The 22873-nt window shown below is 41.3% G+C and overlaps 1 protein-coding gene across 2 annotated transcripts in view; it reads right to left on the reverse strand.

Moving 5' to 3' along the window:
• The window catches only part of khdrbs3 (KH domain containing, RNA binding, signal transduction associated 3), a 90688-nt gene extending 69634 nt beyond the window's left edge, over window positions 1-21054 (reverse strand). For both annotated transcript variants that reach the window (XR_013627706.1, XM_078792069.1), the window contains exon 1: window positions 20684-21054. Coding sequence is in view for 1 of the 2 variants with exons in the window: in XM_078792069.1 (XP_078648195.1) it covers window positions 20684-20774 (91 nt within the window). In the remaining variant the exon portion in view is untranslated. The remainder of the gene's footprint in view (window positions 1-20683) is intronic.
• Between the last annotated feature and the right edge of the window lie 1819 nt (window positions 21055-22873).

Below are 22873 nucleotides of genomic sequence, written 5' to 3' on the forward strand. Positions count from 1 at the left end.
ACAAAAGGTTGCAAAATACTGTCCTATGCTATGGGCACAGAGATGCCCTAGCGGAGATTTGAACCCAGGACTTCTCTATCTCCTGACTGTGTGGCCAACTCGTCAATATGGAAAAAAAACTTTTAGTGAACCGACAGCGCCTCTGCTGGTAACAGCCAAGTAATGCACTCTATTTTGCCATCAATTCTTCATTGCGGCAAATGTAAGTGAAAAAGCATAGAGGGCACACAGGAGAAACCACCCCACCGCTCCTGACTGCAGCCCTTCAATGAAATTCACATAATCCACTCCACTCACTTAAATTCTTATCTAAACGTGTTGATTTGGCGCATTTGTGGCTTGTATGTATGTCAGTGTCATATTTGCATGCACGTAATGCTAACCGAGACCCGGATCCATCTCAAGCTGTCAGTCGAGCCCCGGCAATAAGACGAAATCTGCCAGCCGCCCTGATTGACGGAGAGGAAATTGAAGTGTCACATCAACATTTGAACCATATCCTGCTGCCTGTTGTCCCCCCGTCCCTGCCATGTTGTTTGGAAGCAAGATGGTGGAGGAAAGGCCCAAATAACAGGGATTGTTTTCCAATTTCATCTTAACCCCTCAATGAGGAAGCCGCGTTGCCTTCGCTGTCCTTCAGAGATGTAGGCCGACACTCGAGCTAGGAAGTACATTGCGTGACAATAATCTTTGACAACGCTGTCAATGTCAGAGCAGCGACCCGAGACGTGCATATGAGCAAATATGGCTGTGAAAATGAGACGGAGAGTGGTGTGCAGACACTTCAGACTGACAGTTCACACCGAAAGACGTGGCTCGGGTGTCATCTGAGAAGTGAGAATCCTCTCTCTCTCTCTCTCTCTCTCTCTTTCTCGCGCGCTCTCCTTCACCGCAGCCGAGGCATGCGCAACGCCTCCGAGCATCACCACCCACTGCACATCATTAGCATGGTGGCTCCAAACTGACAAATGTACGATGTCAACTTGTCCCAGGGCTCAGGTCAGGAGTTTTCACTTTTCCAACTGTCCTGAGCGAAGACTGCAGGAAAACAGCTGGGTAGCAATAGCAGGTAGAAAAATGAATCAATAATAATAAGATAGCTTGGCGGTAGATGAATGCAATGAAACGTCTAGGTGTGAAATGTGCTTTTAAAGCTACTATACACATGCCAACTAACTGCAGGTAATAATGACATCTCAGCAGCTAAAGGTCAGACTCGCTTTATGTGTTGTTATTGGTGCTGTTTGTACAACATTCAACACCCGGATAATTGGAATGGGGAGATGTGACACTTGGTAATGAGAGTGCTTTATTATTTAATCGTACCCCTTTTGAAGCTGATAGTTTGACCATTTCTTACCGAAAAAAAATGAGTAGATAGACAGTGGATAAAATAATGATATAATGAATAATAAATAAATAAATAAATATGCAATACAGGCTATAGGCTTAATATTAAAAATATAAATAGAAAATATTTTGTTTCTTCTGTGTTAAATAATGAGAGCACCCCATATCCTAAATGACATGCTAGCAAAACATGTAATACAAATATAAAAATGGTTAGTGGCCGCACGGCGGTCGAGTGGTTAGCGTGCAGACCCCTCTCTGTATGGAGTTTGCATGTTCTCCTTGTGCATGCGTGGGTTTTCTCCGGGTACTCCGGTTTCCTCCCACATTCCAAAAACAATTTGGAGTCACCAATTAACCTAGCATGTGTTTGGAGTACCTGGAGAAAACCCACGCATGCACGGGGAGAACATGCAAACTCCACACAGAGATGGCCGAGGGTGGAATTGAACCCCAGTCTCCGAGCTGTGAGGTTTGCACGCTAACCACTTGAGCACCGTGCAGCCTTGAAAAGTCATTATATATGTATCATATTTTTTTACTTTAATAATAAAATTAGAGCCACACCACATTGTCCATAGGTATGAATGTGAGTGTGAATGGTTGTTTGTCTATATGTGCCCTGTGATTGGCTGGCCACCAGTCCAGGGTGTACCCCGCCTCTTGCCCGAAGACAGCTGGGATAGGCTCCAGCACCCCCGCGACCTTCGTGAGGATAAGCAGTAGAAAATGAATGAATGAATGAAAAATGGTTAGTGACATTTTGCTTGATGGCAGCCATGTTTTTCAACCATTCATTCATTCATACAGCCAATCACAGGGCACATATAGACAAACAACCATTCACACTCACATTCATACCTATGGACAATTTGGAGTGGCCAATTAACCTAGCATGTTTTTGGAATGTGGGAGGAAACCGGAGTACCCACGCATGCACGGGGAGAACATGCAAACTCCACGCAGAGATGGCAGAGGGTGGAATTGAACCCTGGTCAATTAAACCCAGCTGTGAGGTCTGCGCGCTAACCACTCGACCGCCGTGCCGCCCCGTTTTTCAACCAATCTTGCTCAAATTCTACACACAAGTGCTTGTCAGTCCCCCAGAGGTGTGTACCAAATTACATGCCAATCTGCTGAAACACCTTAAAGTTGCAGCGAGTGTATTGTATTGTATTGTATTGTAACATAATGGGGTTAAATTACAGTGCGACCATGTTGTGTGTGTATCTGAAAAATAATAGCACAGGCAACACAGTAGGGGTGCATATATTGACACATTTTCACTCTATGTGCAGTGGTTTAAGGAGTAAGAGGGTTATTTTTCATAAACGGGATGTCCAATTGTTTGATATGACTATATCTACAGCAGGGGTCTCAAACACGCGGACCGCAGGCCAAATGTGACAAAATTATTACGTTTGATTAATGTTCATGTTAAAGGTTAAATAACTGTTAGTTATCCTCACTATCCGTGTGGAAGTGGTAAGTTTTTGGCTATTTAAGTTTAAAGGAAATAACTTGAAGGCTACCGTTTAGGTCGCTAGCTCTCTAGTTTGCGAGTTAGCATGTGTCTCAAGACCCTGCAGTTGCGCAATATGTTGTAAATAAAAAAAGTATAAATGTGACTATAGTCGTGTTTTGTCATGTCTACAGGGCTCTAATAATGCTTTGTTCATTTTAATCTGAAAAAAATAATTTGTCTACCCACCAACTATATGTGGTTTCTTAAGTTTTTATTTGCCATTTTATTATTATTATTATATTTATTTATTACTGATTGATTGATTTTCTTTATTCTTGATTTGTTTATTTATTTTTCATCTTATTTTGTGTAGAAAAATAAAAAGTAAGATATTTGAGAACAGTGGAATGTTTTATCAGAGCTTTTCTTGTCGAAAATTGGAACCAAAGCGAAGTTTTTAAAATTATTTTTTGTTTTTAATCCGTTTTTTTTTGGGGGGGGGGGGGGTTGGAAAAAACCTGATGCTGCCCAGTCTCACCCAGACCCTGGCTCCAGTGGCCCCCAAGTAAATTGAGTTTGAGAACCCTGATCCACAGTATCTATGATAGTACATAGATACTGCAATGTAAGAGAAGCTTGAACAACAACTTCAAAATTGGACGCATGCCTGAATGCACTTTGATTAGTTTCTGTCCTCGTTGTTAAATGTAAAACTTTGGGAAAGAGTCCCGACGGAGTGATATATTCTTGTATTTTTGTCTGATAAAACAATAAATCCCAACGCCGACGCGTTTTGTTGCCTGTGATGAAGCCCAGGTGAATTCAAAACTGGCCTGCATCAGAGACAACAAAGCCTGTCAACATACTTTTGTCTTTTTGCGCTGCCAAACTAATGTTTGCTTTGTACAGTAGCTGGGCCCTCAAAGCAATCTGGGAAGATTTTAACAATCATTTAATTAAGCACACAATATTTAATCTAAGGCCTACATTGGCGTTCAATCGTGACAGACAAAATGATTCTTCGCGCTGACACTCGGACGTTCAAATTGACAATCCTCCCATTTTTCGTCGATATGTGAGAGAGAGAGAGAATACCAGCTGGTTTATGACCTCTCTGCAAGCTGCCGTTAGACAAAGATCAGGGCGTAACTCACTCAATAACACAGCTGTTGGACTGCAAGCGCATCGACTGGATCGAGTCTCACCTGCTCTCCGAAATCACATTATGTCTATTTTAGGAGGCTGTATAACTTCAACTTGATAGGGACCGTTGGGACATGTAGTTTCATGCAATTCTGATTTATATAAAAAAAAAATGCAAGGTTGTCTTACATTCGGGCAAATAAAGAATTTCACTGATATGGAAAACATACAGGAAATTCATTTTGGTTTTTTGGAGGGATTGATTTTATCCCCCAAAAATAAGCTTTGAAAGGGAGTGGTCGTCTTATATTCTTTATTATATTATGGTAATTAATCAATCATTTCAATTAATTAGAGGAGTTGTCTTATATTTGGTCAATGGGGTATTTTAATTTTGAAATAATTTCTATGAAAAGAAGATTTAATCAATGATTTGTCCAAGAAGGAATTTTGAAAAGCTAGGCCGTCTTATAATCAATCATTTTACTACTATGTTCAATCTAAAGAAAGTGTATGGATAATTGAATGGGTAATACTGTACAGTATTTTTCCTCGTAAAAAAACTAAAAATGACATTTTGTCTTGTATTCAATGTGTCAGAGTCGTCTTACATTCAGGACTGTCTTATATCAGGGTCATTTAGACCCTTTACAGAACTATTACCTGAATCTATGTGTATAGTCCCTACAAGTTATACTACTACTCAAAGTTATCCCATACTTGGGAGAGTATGTTTTAATTTAATTCAGACAATCCAGTACCAGCACATTGCCATTTTCTCCTATAGTTCAAATATGTCACGGCTTGTTATCGCGGTTGCTACGGCAACCTCCGAGCAGACACCGAAACAGAAATGTTGCTCAGAGGAGAGAAAAGCAGCTCATTAATTATGTCTCGGCTGAAGCGTCGGTCCACAGCTCGCAGCCGTCTGACTCAGGCAGAGGTAATGAAACCCTGCGCGTCAGAGCTTAACGGGAATGCTGTAGGATAGAGAGAGGCTAGACCTCCTATTAAAGCTGGAAAGTCACAGACTAACGGGTTAACTCATTATGTTACATTCTGAAGAGATAATGTAGCATTTTTGTTACCCAAAACCTTCAGGACAGTCTGTAATGTGTTTACGGTGCAGAGATGCCGGTCTTATCGATGAACATTTCTTGTATCCTTGAGAAGGTCATGGTCAGTAAGAGGGATAGTGTAACAAAAAAAAATGACCTGAGTCTCTGGGACCGATAGACGGATCAAGTTGGGGCTAGTAAAGTCAATGACCGATGCCAGCAGCGACAACAACAACGTTTTTGCATCCATACAAACAGAATTCGAGGAACCATACATATTTCCAAGTAGCAGATCAATACGAGAAGAAGGATATCCAGAGAAACCATTCGATAACTCCAACAAGAACCTGACGGACTAAGCTTGCTATTAATCTTCCATTACCAGCCTCATCGACTGAATCGAGCCCCTGCCCGTACTTGAGGATCGCGTTCTATCAGTGCACACATATAAGACAAACTTAGGGGCCGTAGTGGTTCACGTAGCTTCATGCAGTTTCATGTCATTCACAATCGCCTACATCCTGTCCAGTGTGTGGTTCACCTGATAACCGCATGAAAACATCATATCAAAAAGATCCAATTTGTCTTTGATTTTGTCCAAAAAAGGCGTTGTCTTATAATCGGCATCATCTTATATGCAGGTCACTCCAGTATTTTACTAATATTAAAAAAATTATATTAAAAAATATATTGTCTTGTTTTTCCAAAATGAGGTTGTAAAAGAAGGATTGTCTTATATTCAGATTCAATAGGGTATTTTATCAATATTGAAAACATTTTAAAAAGAAAAACATAATTTTAATCTCTTGGATTTTGTCCAAAAACCTAAAAAAGGAGTTTTCTTATATCAATATGGCATTTGACTGATATTAAAATCAACGTATACAAGTTCAAAAAAATAATAAATTTGTCCACAAAAGGCGTCGTCTTATAATCGGCATCATATTATATGCGGGTCACTACAGTATTTTACTAATATTAAAAAAAATATATAAAAAAGAAAAATATTGTCTTGTTTATCCAAAATGAGGTTGTAATAGAGGGGTTGTCTTATATTCAGGTTCAATACAGTATTTTACCAATATTGAAAACATTTTAAAAAGAAAAACATAATTTTAATCACTTGGATTTTGTCCAAAAACCTAAAAAAGGAGTTGTCTTATATTTGGGTCATTGTGGCATTTCACTAATATTAAAATCAACGTATACAAGTTCAAAAAAATAATAATTTTGTCTTTTATTTTGTCTGAAAATGTGTCCTAAATGTGTCTTACATTGAAGGCCATTTTATGTGTTGGAATTTTTTCTGTGTATTATTGCTGTGCTCGTCAGACATGGTCCAACAGTCAATTTAAAACATATGTACCATACAACATTGCCTATTTCCAATCAATAATCAATGGGATTGCACCATCCCACGACTAAGTTGGGGGGTGTTTTCCTTCATTGCCAGTGACAAGGACAGAGCCAACACTATGCTTAATAGTAACGCTCCATTATGCACAGCAGCATCTCCGGAGACCGCCCTTAAATACGGGGGCGCTCAATCATGACGAAAGGATCCCAATGTCGGAATGAAATGGGTCACATGATACTTTAAATAAATATGATAATGAGGCAGACGCCACCCGTCTTGCCGGAGGGGGTTATTTGTAGGTAGACAGCTAGTGAATAAAATATGCTTTAGCGTGTTTGTTTGCAAATGAGATTTATGTATCCAATTTGCTAAGTTTGTCACGTGAAGAAGCACGATGAAGTAATAGAGCCCAAGCTTACTTAAAGAATTTATTTGCATGATTTTTCCATAATTAATGGTGATTACATTAGTCACACGCTTTTATCTGTTTCTAATACGCCTTAAAGGGTGTTTTTTAAGGTATTTAATGCTCTTATTAGCAGCATGGCTTAAGGTAATGCTAAATCAGGTGGACTTGTGGGTCGGGCTTGGGGTGAGCCTGCAAGGAAATAGTCCTTAAGTACCATGTGGAAGGGAATGTAGTAAGTCTAAAAAAGACTTGCTGTCTTATATTCAGAATCGACATTTGTAAAAAACATGATTACAGTTAATGGATGAGCTAATATTAAAAACATTATATTAAAAAAAAGATTAAATTTGTGTTTGATTTTGTCCAAATTATACATAGTCTCTTATATGAAGCATTTTCAAGCATAAAAATGGATAAACAAAAATACAATCGAGTCATTCAGAAGACCTACCTCTTTAAATCTGTTTTTAATGTCTAACTTTTTATATCTGACTGCTGTGCCCCGCCCCGCTTTTACTCATGTTTTAACTGTGTATTAACCAATGAATGTTGTATTTTGGCGTGTCTTCTACTCTGTTTACTTGCTTTATTCAACTCCATTCTTCTGTAAAGTGTCTTTGAGTATTTTTAAAAGCGCTATACAAATAAAATGTATTATTATTATTATTATTAAGATACAGCACATTCAAGACATAATAGTCATAAAGTACGCTGTCCAGAATACTCTCCCAATGCTAATGTGTGAGTCTATATGTCTCATTTTTGAGTGATATGTCTTCTTAAATGTTATGTTTCTTGAATGTTAAATTTAAATCTTAAATGTTATTATTATTAAATGTAATTATGTTGGCTAATGCACGTGTAAAGGTGACTATAAGGCTGTTATTCCGTGTCTGGAGAGCTCTAATGATGCTAACAATCACCGTAAACAGGTTTTCTATGCTCTATGAAAATATTCCATTTAGAGGAAACCTACTTAAGGGGAATTCACTTATCACAGTCGAGTCTGGAACCAATTAACCTCGATATACGACTATTCCAAGTCATGAATTAAAAAATGTAGAAAAATATGTTAAAGCGGGCGGTGGTCTAGTGGTTAGCGCGCAGACCTCACAGCTAGGACGATTCCACCCTCGGCCATCTCTGTGTGGAGTTTGCATGTTCTCCCCGTGCTTGCGTGGGTTTTCTCCGGGTACTCCGGTTTCCTCCCACATTCCAAAAACATGCTAGGTTAATTGGCGACTCCAAATTGTCCATAGGTATGAATGTGAGTGTGAATGGTTGTTTGTCTATATGTGCCCTGTGATTGGCTGGCCACCAGTCCAGGGTGTACCCCGCCTCTCGCCCAAAGACAGCTGGGATAGGCTCCAGCACCCCCGCGGCCCTCGTGAGGAAAAGCGGTAGAAAATGAATGAATGAATATGTTAAAGCTTGTGAAAGATCCTCTGTATATGACAGGGCTAAAAAAATGACTATATATAATAATACTAAAAGAATGTAATCCTTCTCCAAATAACAAAGTTCCCCGTACTTGACCAGATGCCATCTTTGGATGGAACTGCCAATGTATAAACCAGGGGTCTCAAACACGCGGCCCGCAGGACACTAGTTCGAGGCCCCTGCCTTGATATGAACGTTTAATGTTTGATATGGATGCTGTATGGTATCATGTACCCAGAAAAAATTATTAAGTTTGATTAATGTTCATGTTAAAGGTTAAATAACTGTTAATAGTTATCCTCCCTATCCGTGTGGAAGTGGTAAGTTTTTGGCTATTTAAGTTTAAAGGAAATAACTTGAAGGCTACCGTTTAGGTCGCTAGCTCTCTCGTTTGCGAGTTAGCATGTGTCTCAAGACCCTGCAGTTGCGCAATATGTTGTAAATAAAAAAGTAGGTAGATATTTGAGAACAGTGGAATGTTTTCTCAGAGCTTTTATTGTAGAAAATTGGAACCAAAGCACTGAAAAAGTTTGTATATTTTTCTGTTTTTAATAAATGCGTTTTTTGGGTTTTTTTTTTTTTTTAAACCTGATGTGGCCCAGTCTCACCCAGACCCTAGTTTGAGTGGCCCCCAAGTAAATTGAGTTTGAGACCCCTGGTATAAACAAACTAGCAACAAAGACGGATAGCCAATAAAAGCAATAATGCCCAAAATGAATATTGGATTACCACGCAAGGAATCAGTTTAGTGCCGTGTGATGAATGGAACGTGGACCCCTGAAATGTGGCGCTCCCCATCACCCAACCCCCGCCTCGCCACCAGGGTGACAATTACCACTCACCGGGCCACAGCAGGAACCCAAGAGGGGGGTGCGGGGGATATACTGTACTTCTGACAGTGAGATCAATGACACATATGGTGTCAGTGCCCAAGTGCCCGGTGTGTTTAAACTGGGCGGGAAAAGGTCATGTCATTGGTCAGATAGCAGACCCACCCCCTATCCACGGTGAACCTATGGTATATCCTATACATCAGGGGTCTCAAACTCAATTTACCTGGGGGCCACTGGAGCTAGGGTCTGGGCAAGGCTGGGCCGCATCAGGTTCCCCCCCCCCCAAAAAAAAACCCCGCATTTATTAAAAACAGAAAAATAGACAAACTTTTTCAGTGCTTTGGTTCCGATTTTCTACAATAAAAGCTTTGATAAAACATTCCACTGTTCTCAAATATCTTACTTTTTATTTTTATGCACAAAATAAGATGAAAAATAAATAAACAAATCAAGAATAAAGAAAATCAGTAATATATTAATATTATTATTATTATTAATAATAATAATAATAATAATAATAATAATAATAATAATAATAATAATAATAATAATAATAATAATAATAATAATAATAATAATAATAATAATAATAAAACGGCAAATAATAAAAACTTAAGAAACCACATATAGTTGGTGGGTCGACAAATTATTTTTTTCAGATTAAAATGAACAAAGCATTATTAGAGCCCTGTAGACATGACAAAACACGACTATAGTCACATTTATACTCTTTTTATTTACAACATATTGCGCAACTGCAGGGTCTTGAGACACATGCTAACTCGCAAACGAGAGAGCTAGCGACCTAAACGGTAGCCTTCAAGTTATTTCCTTTAAACTTAAATAGCCAAAAACTTACCACTTCCACACGGATAGGGAGGATAACTATTAACATTTATTTAACCTTTAACATGAACATTAATCAAACGTAATCATTTTTTCTGGGTACATGATACCATACAGCATCCATATCAAACTTGCGCGGGCCGCACTAACATTAAACTTTCATATCAAGGCGGGGGCCTCAAACTAGTGTCCTGCGGGCCACATTTGGCCCACGGGCCACGTGTTTGAGACCCCTGCTATACATGTTAAGAGGATCCTTGGATCCTTAAGGGGCCACTATCATGCTCACTTCAGGCAATATTGAATCCCAGTGATACCAAAGTTCTGTGTGAGATGCTGTGTCTCTTTATTTATGTTGCGCTCTTTTCCCGCAGATATCTGCAGCTGTGTCCCTCACCCTACCATTTCCTGAGCAATGGACCCCTCCTGAAATATCCTCCCAGAATCATGGCACGCGTCTGGTGTCGGGATGCCAAGCCAACTGCACAAGAACGCCAGGTATGCCAGATTCCATCCATTTTTCTCCGGTTATCTGGGTCCGGGTTGCAGGGGCAACAGGCTCAGTGTACCACCGAGGGGACATTGAGGCATTCCCAGGCGTGTGTTCGAGGTCTGCCCTCCCGGCTGTGGGGAGGCGTCCTAGCTCCTCAAGGAGCAGAGACTCTACTCTGAGCTCCTCCCGTATGACGTAAGCGTGAGTCCGGCCACCCCACGTTTTGTTCTTTTAACCACAACCTAAAGCTATGACCAGAGGTGAGGGTGGCAACATAGATCGACTGGTAAATTGGGAGAATCCATCAACCTGGGGCAAGACCTCAGCTCCCAACCTGAAAGGTCCAAACCACCTTGAGAACCAAAGGGTCTTTGCATTAGTTTTGTACTGTTTTTTTTTTTTTCTCAGGCAACCCACACTGATGTAAATGATCTGTGGCTAGCATTTGAGCATTATGCTAGGGTTTTTGTAAACATTGATCCCGTATTTTGGCCTGCACACACCACCTGCTCAGCAGTAACATTCTTAGCGTCTGTGAAATTTTCACCACCATTGCAAGACTCCAGCACCGATATGCAATCCAGTCCGCTATGTTTGTCTCCTCGGGTCCTGTGTCCTTATCAGCTGCTTCAGGATGAGAAGCTGTCAATACAACAACCACAGTGAAAGGAAGCCACCCCCCCCCCATCTACCACCCAACCCCTTAACTCATATCAGCGTGGCCCATCTTCACACAGGACCAACCCCGGTCAGACAGCAATTAAAACCTCAGCCCTCCGGTGGGGAGCGGGTGTGAACCGCGGATCTATAAAGTTGATTTCTATCCATTCACCTCCTGTAGCCTCTCGCATCGACACATTTACTGTGTTGACTACACGCTCGCTGTAATTACGCTCATCCCTGGCAGACGCGTATTACTTATGGCAGAATAGAGCTGAGCTGCGATACTTGTGATGTTATCACTAATAATGAATGAGATGTCTAATAAATAGCTGCAACTCCTGCAAGGGAGGAGGGAGATGGTGTGGGGGGAGGCTCTAATTTCATAACTGTCAGCTAAAGTGACTGAGATGTTGCGCTCGGCCGGAGGGGGAGGGGGGGGAATCAATAGAGACATGCCAAGTCCTAGACCGTTGGAGAGCATACTAGAAACCTTCATTTGCGGTATAGAAGCCTCATAGAAAGGTTCATTTTTAATAGTTTATTCTAAGCCTGAAATTTGTTTTTATGGCCGTTTTGTGTGTCTGTAGCTTTAATGCTAATGAGCTGCCTGTCTCAGATTGAGCGTGTCCAGTTTTTTACATACAACAACACTACACTCATGCTTTGTTAGCCGATTCCAGGTATGATCTCCTTGTTATGCTAGTAACATCAGAAGCCATCAGAACCGTCAAGGTCATTTTTTTTCTCACCAGAGGATAAAACCTGTTTCCACCTCTCAATGTCCCACGTTTGGACCTCTCATGCAAATTCCAAACGGGCCTCTTGATAGTCCTCTGTCACAGATGGCGTCTGATGGTTATAGGACTGCGCTCGGCACTCGGTAACAAGCTTCATTTGGGCCGAGGATTGTCCCGGATTGTCTTGATGGACAGCCAACAGGATCCTCCGGCTCAGAGCTGGAGTCCAGTTTTTGGTGTTCTGTCTGGTCCATCCATTTTTCTCCGCTTATCCGGGTCCGGGTCGCATGGGGCAGCAGTCTAAGTAGGGAAGCCCAGACTTCCCGGTCCCCGGCCACCAACTCCAGCTCCACCGGGAGGACACCAAGGCGTTCCCAGGCCAGCTGTGAGACATAATCCCTCCAGCGTGTCCTAGGTCTGCAACAGGGCCTTTTCCCGGCTGGGCATGCCCGGAACACCTCACCAGGGAGGCGTCCGGACTAGATGCCCGAGCCACCTCAACTGACTCCTCTCGATGTGAAGGAGAAGCGGCTCCACTCTGAGCCCCTCCCGGATGACTGAGCTCCTCATCCTATCTCTTAGGGTGAGCCATGTCCCAAGAACCAGATTTGGCCGCCGAAGACCAGGTCTGTCTGGTTTAAGATTTTTTTTTTTTTTCTGAGCCTAGAGCGAAGTCTCCACAAAATTCACATACATAGCCTCCTTTTTTTTTTTTACTACTTCAGTACTTTGATTTATAATAAGCCATTTCTCGGGAAAAGCCTTGGTCAAACTTTAACGAGACGTGCAGCCAGGAGAGCATAGTGGCAAACACACAGCGGTTACGGTGATTGCATAACACGGGGGAAATAGTGAGTCTTTTTCCCCTCATCTAACCTTTTGTTTATGGTCTGGTTGTAAGACGTAATGAATATTTTACAGCCGATTGCAAGTGTTTGACCATTAACATAGAGCAGGGGTCTCAAACTCAATTTGCCTGGGGGCCACTGGAGCTAGGGTCTGGGCCGCATCAGGTTTTCCAAAAAAAAAAAAATACAATATAAATATACAAATATACAAACTTTTTCAGTGCTTTGGTTCCGATTTTCTACAAGAAAAGCTCTGATAAAACATTCCACTGTTCTCAAATATCTTAATTTTTATTTTTCTGCACAAAATAAGATGAAAAATAAATAAACAAATCAAGAATAAAGAAAATCAATCAGTAATAAATAAATATTATAATAATAATAAAACTGCAAATAATAAAAACCTAAGAAACCACATATAGTTGGTGGGTAGACAAATTATTTTTTTCAGATTAAAAAGAACAAAGCATTATTAGAGCCCTGTAGACATGACAAAACACGACTATAGTCACATTTATACTCTTTTTATTTACAACATATTGCGCAACTGCAGGGTCTTGAGACACATGCTAACTCGCAAACTAGAGAGCTAGCGATCTAAACGGGAGCCTTCAAGTTATTTCCTTTAAACTTAAATAGCCAAAAACTTACCACTTCCACACGGATAGGGAGGATAACTATTAACAATTATTTAACCTTTAACATGAACATTAATCAAAAGTAATAATTTTTTCTGGGTACATGATACCATACAGCATCAATATCAAACATTAAACTTTCATATCAAGGCGGGGGCCTCAAACTAGTGTCCTGCGGGCCACATTTGGCCCACGGGCCGGTGTGTTTGAGACCCCTGACATAGAGAGTCTATCCGTTGGGAATGTGTAGAAGAAACATTTCATAGATTTTTTTTAAGTCGCGTTCTCACAAAAATGAAAGTTATATTGTACCTTCAATGATTTGGCAGCCTGCTTGATTGGTTTTAAAACCAGGAGTCTAAATTAGAGGCAGGACAAACAATGAAGCAAGAGCAGGACACAGGAAGTGTTCATGGTTGTATTGGGAACTGAACATTTGTCTGTACGACCTGTCACTGCTTCCACCGCAAAAATCTAAAAATGTCAGGTTATGATCTCTCAACCTTCGATATTTTTATCCATGTCACCAAATGTTGGCGGATGGAAGCAATTTTTGCGCTGGTTGTGTAGGTGACTGGGAGCATCTGTTTGGAGAGCAACAGGCTGCTCAGGCGGCCGCGTGGACGCCGGCGGGCTTATCTTGGCGGTGGAGGTGTGCTGCCGCTTGCCGCGCCAGCGAGGGGGAACGATAAACATAATTAAATTGAGTTGGATTACACAAAATGGATGGGATCAGTTGGGAAGGCGGGGAAGCTAATCCAGTGCAATCCTCTCTATAGACGTGCCAGACGCGCGCACACACAAAAAAACGGCGGAATGAAGAAGTGGGGAAGGAAAACGGTGGCCGGCACCAAGGAGAAGGAAAGGTCTCCAAAGTCAAACGTCAGAATAAATATAACATACATAGAAATCTGAAAGATGGAACCTATCCCGGTTGACTTTAAATGCAGTACAGTGGAACCTCACTTTTGAACATTAATTCTACATATCAAAACCAAGGCAATTTTTCCAATAGGAAATTATGTAAATCTGACCCCTGAATTTATTTATCTTCTCAATGGACAATACCATAGAAACAAAACCTGTTTATACTTTAGAGTAGTCTTGTATTGCAAGTTTCCGCTATTCTTTGCATTACATTTTTACTACAATCCGTACTTCAATTTGAAAGTTATATCGCATTGACCTAAATACAAATACAGGGTCAGGCAAAATTATCAGACACATTTGTAGGTTAAATAAAAGGCAAATGCAGTAAAAAAAAAACAAAAAAAAAAACATATACAAGTAAATATAATTACATTGGTTTTGTTTAGGCGGCACGGCGGTCTAGTGGTTAGCGCGCAGACCTCACAGCTAGGAGACCAGAGTTCAATTCCACCCTTGGGCATCTCTTTGTGGAGTTTCCTCCCACATTCCAAAAACATGCTAGGTTAATTGGCCACTCCAAATTGTCCAAAAAAGGTATGAATGTGAGTGTGAATGGTTGTTTGTCTATATGTGCCCTGTGATTGGCTGGCCACCAGTCCAGGGTGTACCCCGCCTCTCGCCCAAAGACAGCTAGGATAGGCTCCAGCACCCCCCGCACATGGTCACATGGTCGAAACCCAGCAATACACCAAATGCAAAACGTTTCTCTCCTTGAGTTCCATAGCTGTATATCATAAATTGCCACCCTCTACTGAATCTTTCCGTTTTAGTCGTCAAAGAATGATCCTGTAATTGTGAAACGGGTTGAGCTGGGGGAGGGGGGGGGGTAGTTTCACGCTGTCAAAAATGACAAAGTAATGCCATTAGACCACTGCTGCTTTTGGAGCAAGTCGGGAAGCCAACGTTGTCGTTCGTCACAGTGGTAATGACAGTGATTAAGTCATGTATGAAATTAGAGCAAAGCCATTTGAACCTACACAAAAATATATCACTGTACCGTATTCTCAGGTTAGAATGTGATACAGGGCTATTATCTGGAATCTGTCAATCAACCGTAGAGCTGGCTTTATGGAACAAACATTGTCTCTACGACTTTTTCAAGATCAACTTGAAGCATTTTTTTCGTACGTTCAAAAGGGAATTTCATCCGTGTAGCGTGGTATTTATTTGTATAATCTTCTACCTCTGAACACAAGCATGCAAGAGTAACCATTTGTCAAAACATCCACTCCTACTGTAATGTACATGCTATTTCTGTCATTTCCAGTGTATAAACCAGTACTTTTTTCAACATAAGGCAGTTGAATCACCACAGAATTTGCTACACACCTTCAGGGGACTGACAAGCACGTGCGTCTCAAATTTGAGCAAGATGGGTGGAAAAACTTGGTCGCCATCGAACTAACCGTTGAGAATATATCCCAGAAATACCCAAACCAGAGCAATGCTGGACAATTTACAAGTTAGTGTTCACAATAATGTTATTAACTACTGCATCCCTCATCCTCTCCACAGACTTTTTACCTCCCTTTTGCACCCAATTTATTGCCGGTACAATCCTCTCAGCATACAGCAGGGACAACCTGCACCCAAGCACCTTTTTTCCTGCCTTTGTCTCCAGTTAGAGTGGTTGATGCGGTGGTTTCCTATCAGTCTTTTTACAGCTAATCTAGTTTAATCCCAGTCTTGGGCATTGTTGCAGACAATTGTCATCAATAACAGTCTGATTAACGGATATGAAGGTGCAGCAAGGAAATTAGACGCCGCTCTTCCTGGAAGTAAGAGTCTGAGAAACATATTTAACATCATGGCTGCAGAGATATGGACCATCATCAGCTTGCGGTGTACTCGTCATGGCTAAAAATGAAAAAATGTTGCATTATTAAAGAGTGCCTTGTCTGTTTGCTTTGATTGAGAGTCTACGCTTGCAGACGGCCCAAGGCAGTTTTGGCCAAGTTTGACATGTCTCGACAGTGAATCCATAAGATGAGCACAAAGTAAGCTTTGCTCCAAACAGTGATTGTATCCTTGCAATATGCTGCTGGATTGTTCGGACAACAGCTGAGAATCCGAGAGAAAGACACACGGCTCAGACCAACACATGCAAGTTTGACACCCAGGTCTTAGGAAAGTGTAGGGAATTTGCCCAGGGTAAAACAACATTCTAAATCGTCCATAGGTGTGAATGGTTGGCAACCAATCCAGGTTTCATCCGAAGTCAGCTGGGGACAAGCGGTACAGAAAATAAATGTTAAAATGGTGCGCTCAACCAAGCGAGAGTAACATGTTTTATTTTTTTCCGTAATACCACAAACACCATAAATGTTCCATATGTCATTATGGCAGGGGTGTTTATTTATTTACTGAAAGCACAGGACGTTCATTGGAGCCAGGCTGTTATTGATTACATTTGAAGTCATTCATTCATTCATTTTCTACCGCTTATCCTCACGAAGGTTGCGGGGGGTGCTGGAACGAGAGGCGGGGTACACCCTGGACTGGTTGCCAGCCAATCACAGGGCACATATAGACAAACAACCATTCACACTCACATTCATACCTATGGACAATTTGGAGTCGCCAATTAACCTAGCATGTTTTTGGAATGTGGGAGGAAACCGGAGTACCCGGAGAAAACCCACGCATGCACGGGGAGAACATGCAAACTCCACACAGAGATGGCCGAGAGTGGAATTGAACCCCAGTCTCCGAGCTGTGAGGTCTGCACGCTAACCACTCGCGCACCCTGCAGCCTTGAAAAGTCATTATATATCATATTTTTTTACTTTAATAATAAATATAGAGCCACTCCAAATTGTCCATAGGTATGAATGTGAGTGTGAATGGTTGTTTGTCTATATGTGCCCTGTGATTGGCTGGCCACCAGTCCAGGGTGTACCCCGTCTCTCGCCCGAAGACAGCTGGGATAGGCTCCAGCACCCCCGCGACCTTTGTGAGGATAAGCGGTAGAAAATGAATGAATGAATGACTATAGAGTCAATGAGAAAGTGGCCCCACGATTAATATAGTGCACAACACAGCCGAAACAGAACCAATGTTGTAATAGCGATGAAGAGAAGCATCAATACGGTTATAATACGGTTCATTGGAACCAACAGATAAAGCTGCTACTGATATTTTGTGGAGTTCATTTGGCCAGGAGGTTGCCTACAGCCACAGCTGTTAATTGAACAGAGGTGTAAGTTCACATAGTTTTGACATTTTTACTGAATGAAAAAGAAGTCACTGTCTCTTTAAAGGCCACACACTGCAGGAGTACATACAAAGCACATTAGCAGTAAAATCAATGCGAGCATATGAGTGTAAAAGAGGCACTGTTGGCTTTCCTACTAGCTTCCTGCACTGGTCCTGGCCTACATTTCCCTCCTGGATCTCAGAGGAACACACACACACACCGCTCATCTTGTCTGAATGCAAAGCAGCTAGCTGATGCTCCCCCGTCTGCCCTCTTACAAGTTCACTATATCAGGGGGTCGAGTCTCCAGTCAGGGACGTCTCGCTGTGTGGCTCGGCACGTCAGCCATGCGTGGACGGGCAGATCATTATCGCTATCAAGTACTGTTTCACCCCCCCCCCCCCCCCCCCAAACAAATTGCTAGCTCTTGCCTTTGATCTTGCGCCAAAGCTGATTTTCCTTCACTTCTGGGCATCCTAACCCAGGAAGTACTCTCCGGCTAAAAATACAACGCTGCTGTCTTGACGAAATGGGAATGTATAAATTAACCATGAGGCATCTTTTTCCCCAAAATGAGGATACTTATCCCAAAACTGACAGTTTTAAGAGATTATGAGGGGTTTTTTTGAGCTGTTGTTTTGGCTTTGAGGGCAAGCTAACTGAGGAAGTTGTGTAAGCACCGCCGGCTGCTGTGGAATATCCGATTAAAAAGGTACTAGAAGTGACAACATCTAAACTGGGCCAAAGGTTCTCAAACATTAAAGGTCCTCGATTATGCAAAATGCACTTTTTGATGATGCTCTAACAGTAAGAGGCGTCCAAACATAAGAAAAATCTATCATTCCCTCATTTCCTTGCTCCACTTTTGAGAGAAGAGGCACTTCCTGATGACACGATATAGACCCTCCTCATGCGCACCATTTGACAAAAAAGCAGGCTTCGCTACACATCTTCAAGTAAAGCTCTGTCATCTCGACAGCTACAGATGTGGGAGCTATAAGTGTTTCTTCAGCATCAAGTTAACCCTCGTTTATCATGGTTAATTAGTTCCAGCCCTGACCTCGATAGGTGAATTTCTAGGATTCAATATTAATCCAATTATTTTTTTGTAGTTAGAGCACGAAAAACGTGTTTGTAAACTTCTGAATACGTAAGCAATAATAAGACTAATTACTAATTGGAAAGGTTTCTTCTTTTTGTTGTGAAACGTAATGTGAGTCGATTGCAAGGTATGCAAAAAAAAAGATGATCCATCCACATCGTGCACCACTTATGCACAATCTATGGGATCTCCGAAGTGACACACGAGATAGTTGCCAATAGCACTCTATCGAGCTAACTAATTAGCCTCTAATGTATTTATTCTAAATGTATGAAAGGGTTTCAAATGGAGTGGGGAAAAAATGACAAAGTACACATAGCAATGCCACTGGAAGCACACACTCTACGGGAGACAGGCGTGGACAAACACAGGTCTTTAGCATTAGAACTACAGATATACAGTGCAGTAGGTTTTAGTAGAAACCGGCTAAATTGTGGCATCAATTGTGACACTATTACGGGACCTCTGAGACTTGTTGAAAAAAGTTTAATGTTTGATCTCTAAGGGTGCCTTCAATGTGGCCGCAGGTATGAGAAGGACGACAGAAAGTGCAAACAAAATGATTTGTTTCTTCCAATATTGCTCTCCTGCTGCAGCACAAGAGCTCCATAGATAGATCCACACCATCAAAGTACTCCCTGTGCCTCTAATACCGAATACTGCGCTAATTTCTACTGAAAGGAACTCTCCCTGGACGAGGAATAATCTCATATTCCCCAATTTGTATGCGCTAACTGTAGCTGCTCCAGCCAATAACGTAATCAGGTTGAAAACTCATCAGCAAGATGGCAGAAGAAGTGCTGTATATGAAAAACTGCGTCGTGTACCATCTGTTGTGTGAGAGTCAGATAACAGTATTTACACGTTGAGAGGGGAGACCGTGTTTTTTTGTTTGTTTGTTTTTTTGCCAAATTCTCTACACTGGCGAGTTGTGCTTACTTTCACTAAATGTCACGCATTAGTTGTGATTCTTGCCATGTTGTCCCACTGAACTCTTTCACCCAACACTAAGACACCGATCAAAAGCTTTTAGAAAACAAATAAGTCATGGCAGAGAGTAAGAAAGTGTGATGATGACCGTAGAACAAGAAAAAAGAAACCAAAGCGACTTTGCGACGCTGCTCCGTACAATATGACTAACCTAATCAACTGGTTTAAATATACAGCAGTTAACTTCTTTTTACAGTTGTAAAAACATAACATAACATGCCATATCATAGAGCACTCAAGCGCGATATATTATTATTATTGCACAGTGGTTAACTTCCTTTTACACTTAAGGTTAAAGATCACAGAGCTTTTAAAATTTCATTTTATTGTGCCGTGTACACTTCTTTTTACACTTATGGAGCGTTCATTCCGTTTTGGAATATTATTAATATTATTATTATAAGTCTAGAGAAGACCTAAAAAGCAAAAGTAGCACTTCAGCACAGAAACCTGCGGGGAGTGGATCGTTAGATGTCCTTCGAGTGTTATCAAGCATCTACTGCTCCACATATTTACTGGGAACATGAAAAATAAACATGTTTTATTTCTATAGGAGCTCACATTGACTGTATCATCACGGCATTACTCCCACATACAGTACACAGTACACACTTCACTTCATAGGAATAATGTATGTTATGATGGTTTGTTTTGTAGCTAAATATTGTTGGCATTTTTATTCACTTTATTCAAGGAGGGATGTCACAGAACTGTTTATAAATGCTACATTTATATAGATATAATTTGGGAGCAGGCAAACGTACAATAGGAAGACAATTGATACATCAAAGTTGTTAAATTTCTGAATTTGCAGTCCCACTCCAAAGTAAAAATGGATGTATTGCAATTGAAATAGATATATATACATATATATATATATATATAGATACATTTTGTTGACTAGTTTGCGGATGTAAGATTTCCAACTAAGTTAGTCAATTTCAGGCTTGGGCAATGAAGCGGAAGTGCTCTTCAAAACCCAAAACTACTGATTCCTCCACTACACGTCTGCAAAACAACCCCCAAAATAACAATTTGAAGTAACAATGGCGTTAAAAGAGTGAATGAATCGGGTCCTGAGAGCAATACAAAAACTGCATTTAAGATGAGAGAGTCAACATAAAAACACTTTCATGGTGCATGTGTACCTAATGAAGCGTCCAGCGTTGAACCACCAACCCTTACCTTGCTCCAGTAGCCGCAGTGAGTGCCTGAAAGCCGGATCCAGGGTGTCCTTCTCTGCCAGAAGCTCCGGTAAGTATTGCTCGCTCCCCATCTTGTCCCGGCCTCTGTCTCCAAGCAAGGTGGACTTCGAGGAAAAAATCAAAATGAGAAAAAAAACACACACACAACTTGAATGAATGCACAAGATTCGTGCTGGTGTCCAAAAGAAGAAGGAAAAACGCAGGTGATGCTATTAGGTCTCACGCTAGAAGAGCATTTTCCAACATGTAAGATTAAATGTTTGAGGCTTTTTCCCAATTTTTATCCCATCCAAGTGATGTGCTCCTCCACGCGTCCCCCCGGCCGTGCTTCCCCTCTCCTCTCTGGGCGGACAGTCTGCCACAAGCCCGCTCTAATGGAGCCAGCGGCAGGCATCCGAGATGCAGCCTGATTGGTCCGTGTGGGTGGAGAGGAGGCGGGGCTAAACCAAGGGATGGAACTGTCCGCGGTGCTGAATCAGGAGCACTTGTCATATCTCTATCATGAAGCAAGGGCATTGTGTTCCCGAGGTGTCATGGCTTTAACACATTATTCTGTTTACCTATAGGAGCATATACACTCTCTGTCCACAATATTAGGCACAATCTACAGTACAGTTTACCTTATTAATTTGAATGTTTGCACAGGCAAATATGTTGATACAGCGCTGTGCTGTATTGGATCTCTTTGATGGTGCACATAATGCTGTGCTCCATCACAAACCACTTTATTAGGCACAAAACTGTAGGCTTATTATTATTATTATTATTATGGTAAATGTTCCAATTAGCCACAGTCTCCCACAGTGTCAGCCTGCAATGCTTCTAGGGGGCATATTAACATGTTAGGACCCTCAAATAGCTCTTTCTATGGGCATGGGCGATGAGCACAGCTTGCACAGTTACGCAAAACAGCATATCATGCACCTTCTTGACTATTTTTGCATTATACAACAAACCTCAAAGACAAAACATTTCAGCATCCACTCCCTGCCACGTTTTCCCCTGCAAAGTTAGCATGTTCTTTAACTGCTGCCAATCTCAGCAGCATATCATGCACCCTCTTGACTATTTTGGCGTTACACAACAAACCTCATAGACAAAACATTTCAGCATCCACTCCCCGCCACATTTTTTTCCCCTGCAAAGTTAGCATGTTCTTTAACTGCTGCGGATTCCAGCAGCATACCATGCACCCTCATGACTATTTTTGTGTGGTACAACAAACCTCAAAAGACAAAATTTCAGTAGTCACATTTTAGTACACAATACATGTACAGTACATCATTTAATAGCTGTCGGTCACAGCAGCATATCATGCATTGTACAGTGTACAGCAAACTTGAAAAAAAGATTTCAGCATCTACACCATGCCGCATTTTTCCTGCAACATTACGCAAAATAAATGTATGGACTCCAATTGACGTGACATGTGACGTTTTCATTAAGCAGCGGTGTCTCCTTACCCCTTTTACAACATTGGTTCTGTTGCTGTTTTGTGTATACTTTGATACTGTAAATAATAATGGTGCTGAAAGGAAAATATTTTCCACTTTCTCATGCATGAAAAGTTCCATCCCCTTGGTGACCTGTAGCATGTATGTGAAATACCCCCCCCGGACATATGCCTTTTATACCAGAAAAATATTTTATGGCTAACATATTGAACATGATGTCAATTGAGCACCAAAAAGTAAAAGGTCACTGATTGAATCATCGCCTTTGGGACAGCTTTACCAGGCAGCTTCTGTGATTAAAGAGCCCTAAATCTGTGTGAGCAGAATTGTGCAAGAGGAATTTGGATAAAAATCCCATAAGCACCATATATGTACAGTTTACAAGCCGCCCGCGTCCTGTAACTGCCCTCTTAACTCATTGAAGGCATCGATTGTTTGTAATTGGAAGGACAAGCTGTCAATAGTTGTCAAGGAATCTATTCACCTTCTGGCAGGTCAGGCATGCTTCACCTCACAGCCGTGTTTATGAATTAATAAAAGCCCTGCTTGTTATTATGGTGGGCTTTTTTATGGGACTTCATCCAGCATGTAATACATCCCCAAAATTGCTTTTTCTGCAAACACACCATTAATGCAATCATTGTTGGAATTCATACAGTATCGTGTATACAGTAGAGCACAGGAGATGGCCTGTAAATGACATCAAACCTACTTCA

The sequence above is a fragment of the Doryrhamphus excisus genome, linkage group LG7 (genome assembly GCF_037039965.1).
Source record: "Doryrhamphus excisus strain RoL-2023G ecotype Guam linkage group LG7, RoL_Dexc_Guam_v1.1, whole genome shotgun sequence".
NCBI lineage: Eukaryota > Metazoa > Chordata > Actinopteri > Syngnathiformes > Syngnathidae > Doryrhamphus > Doryrhamphus excisus.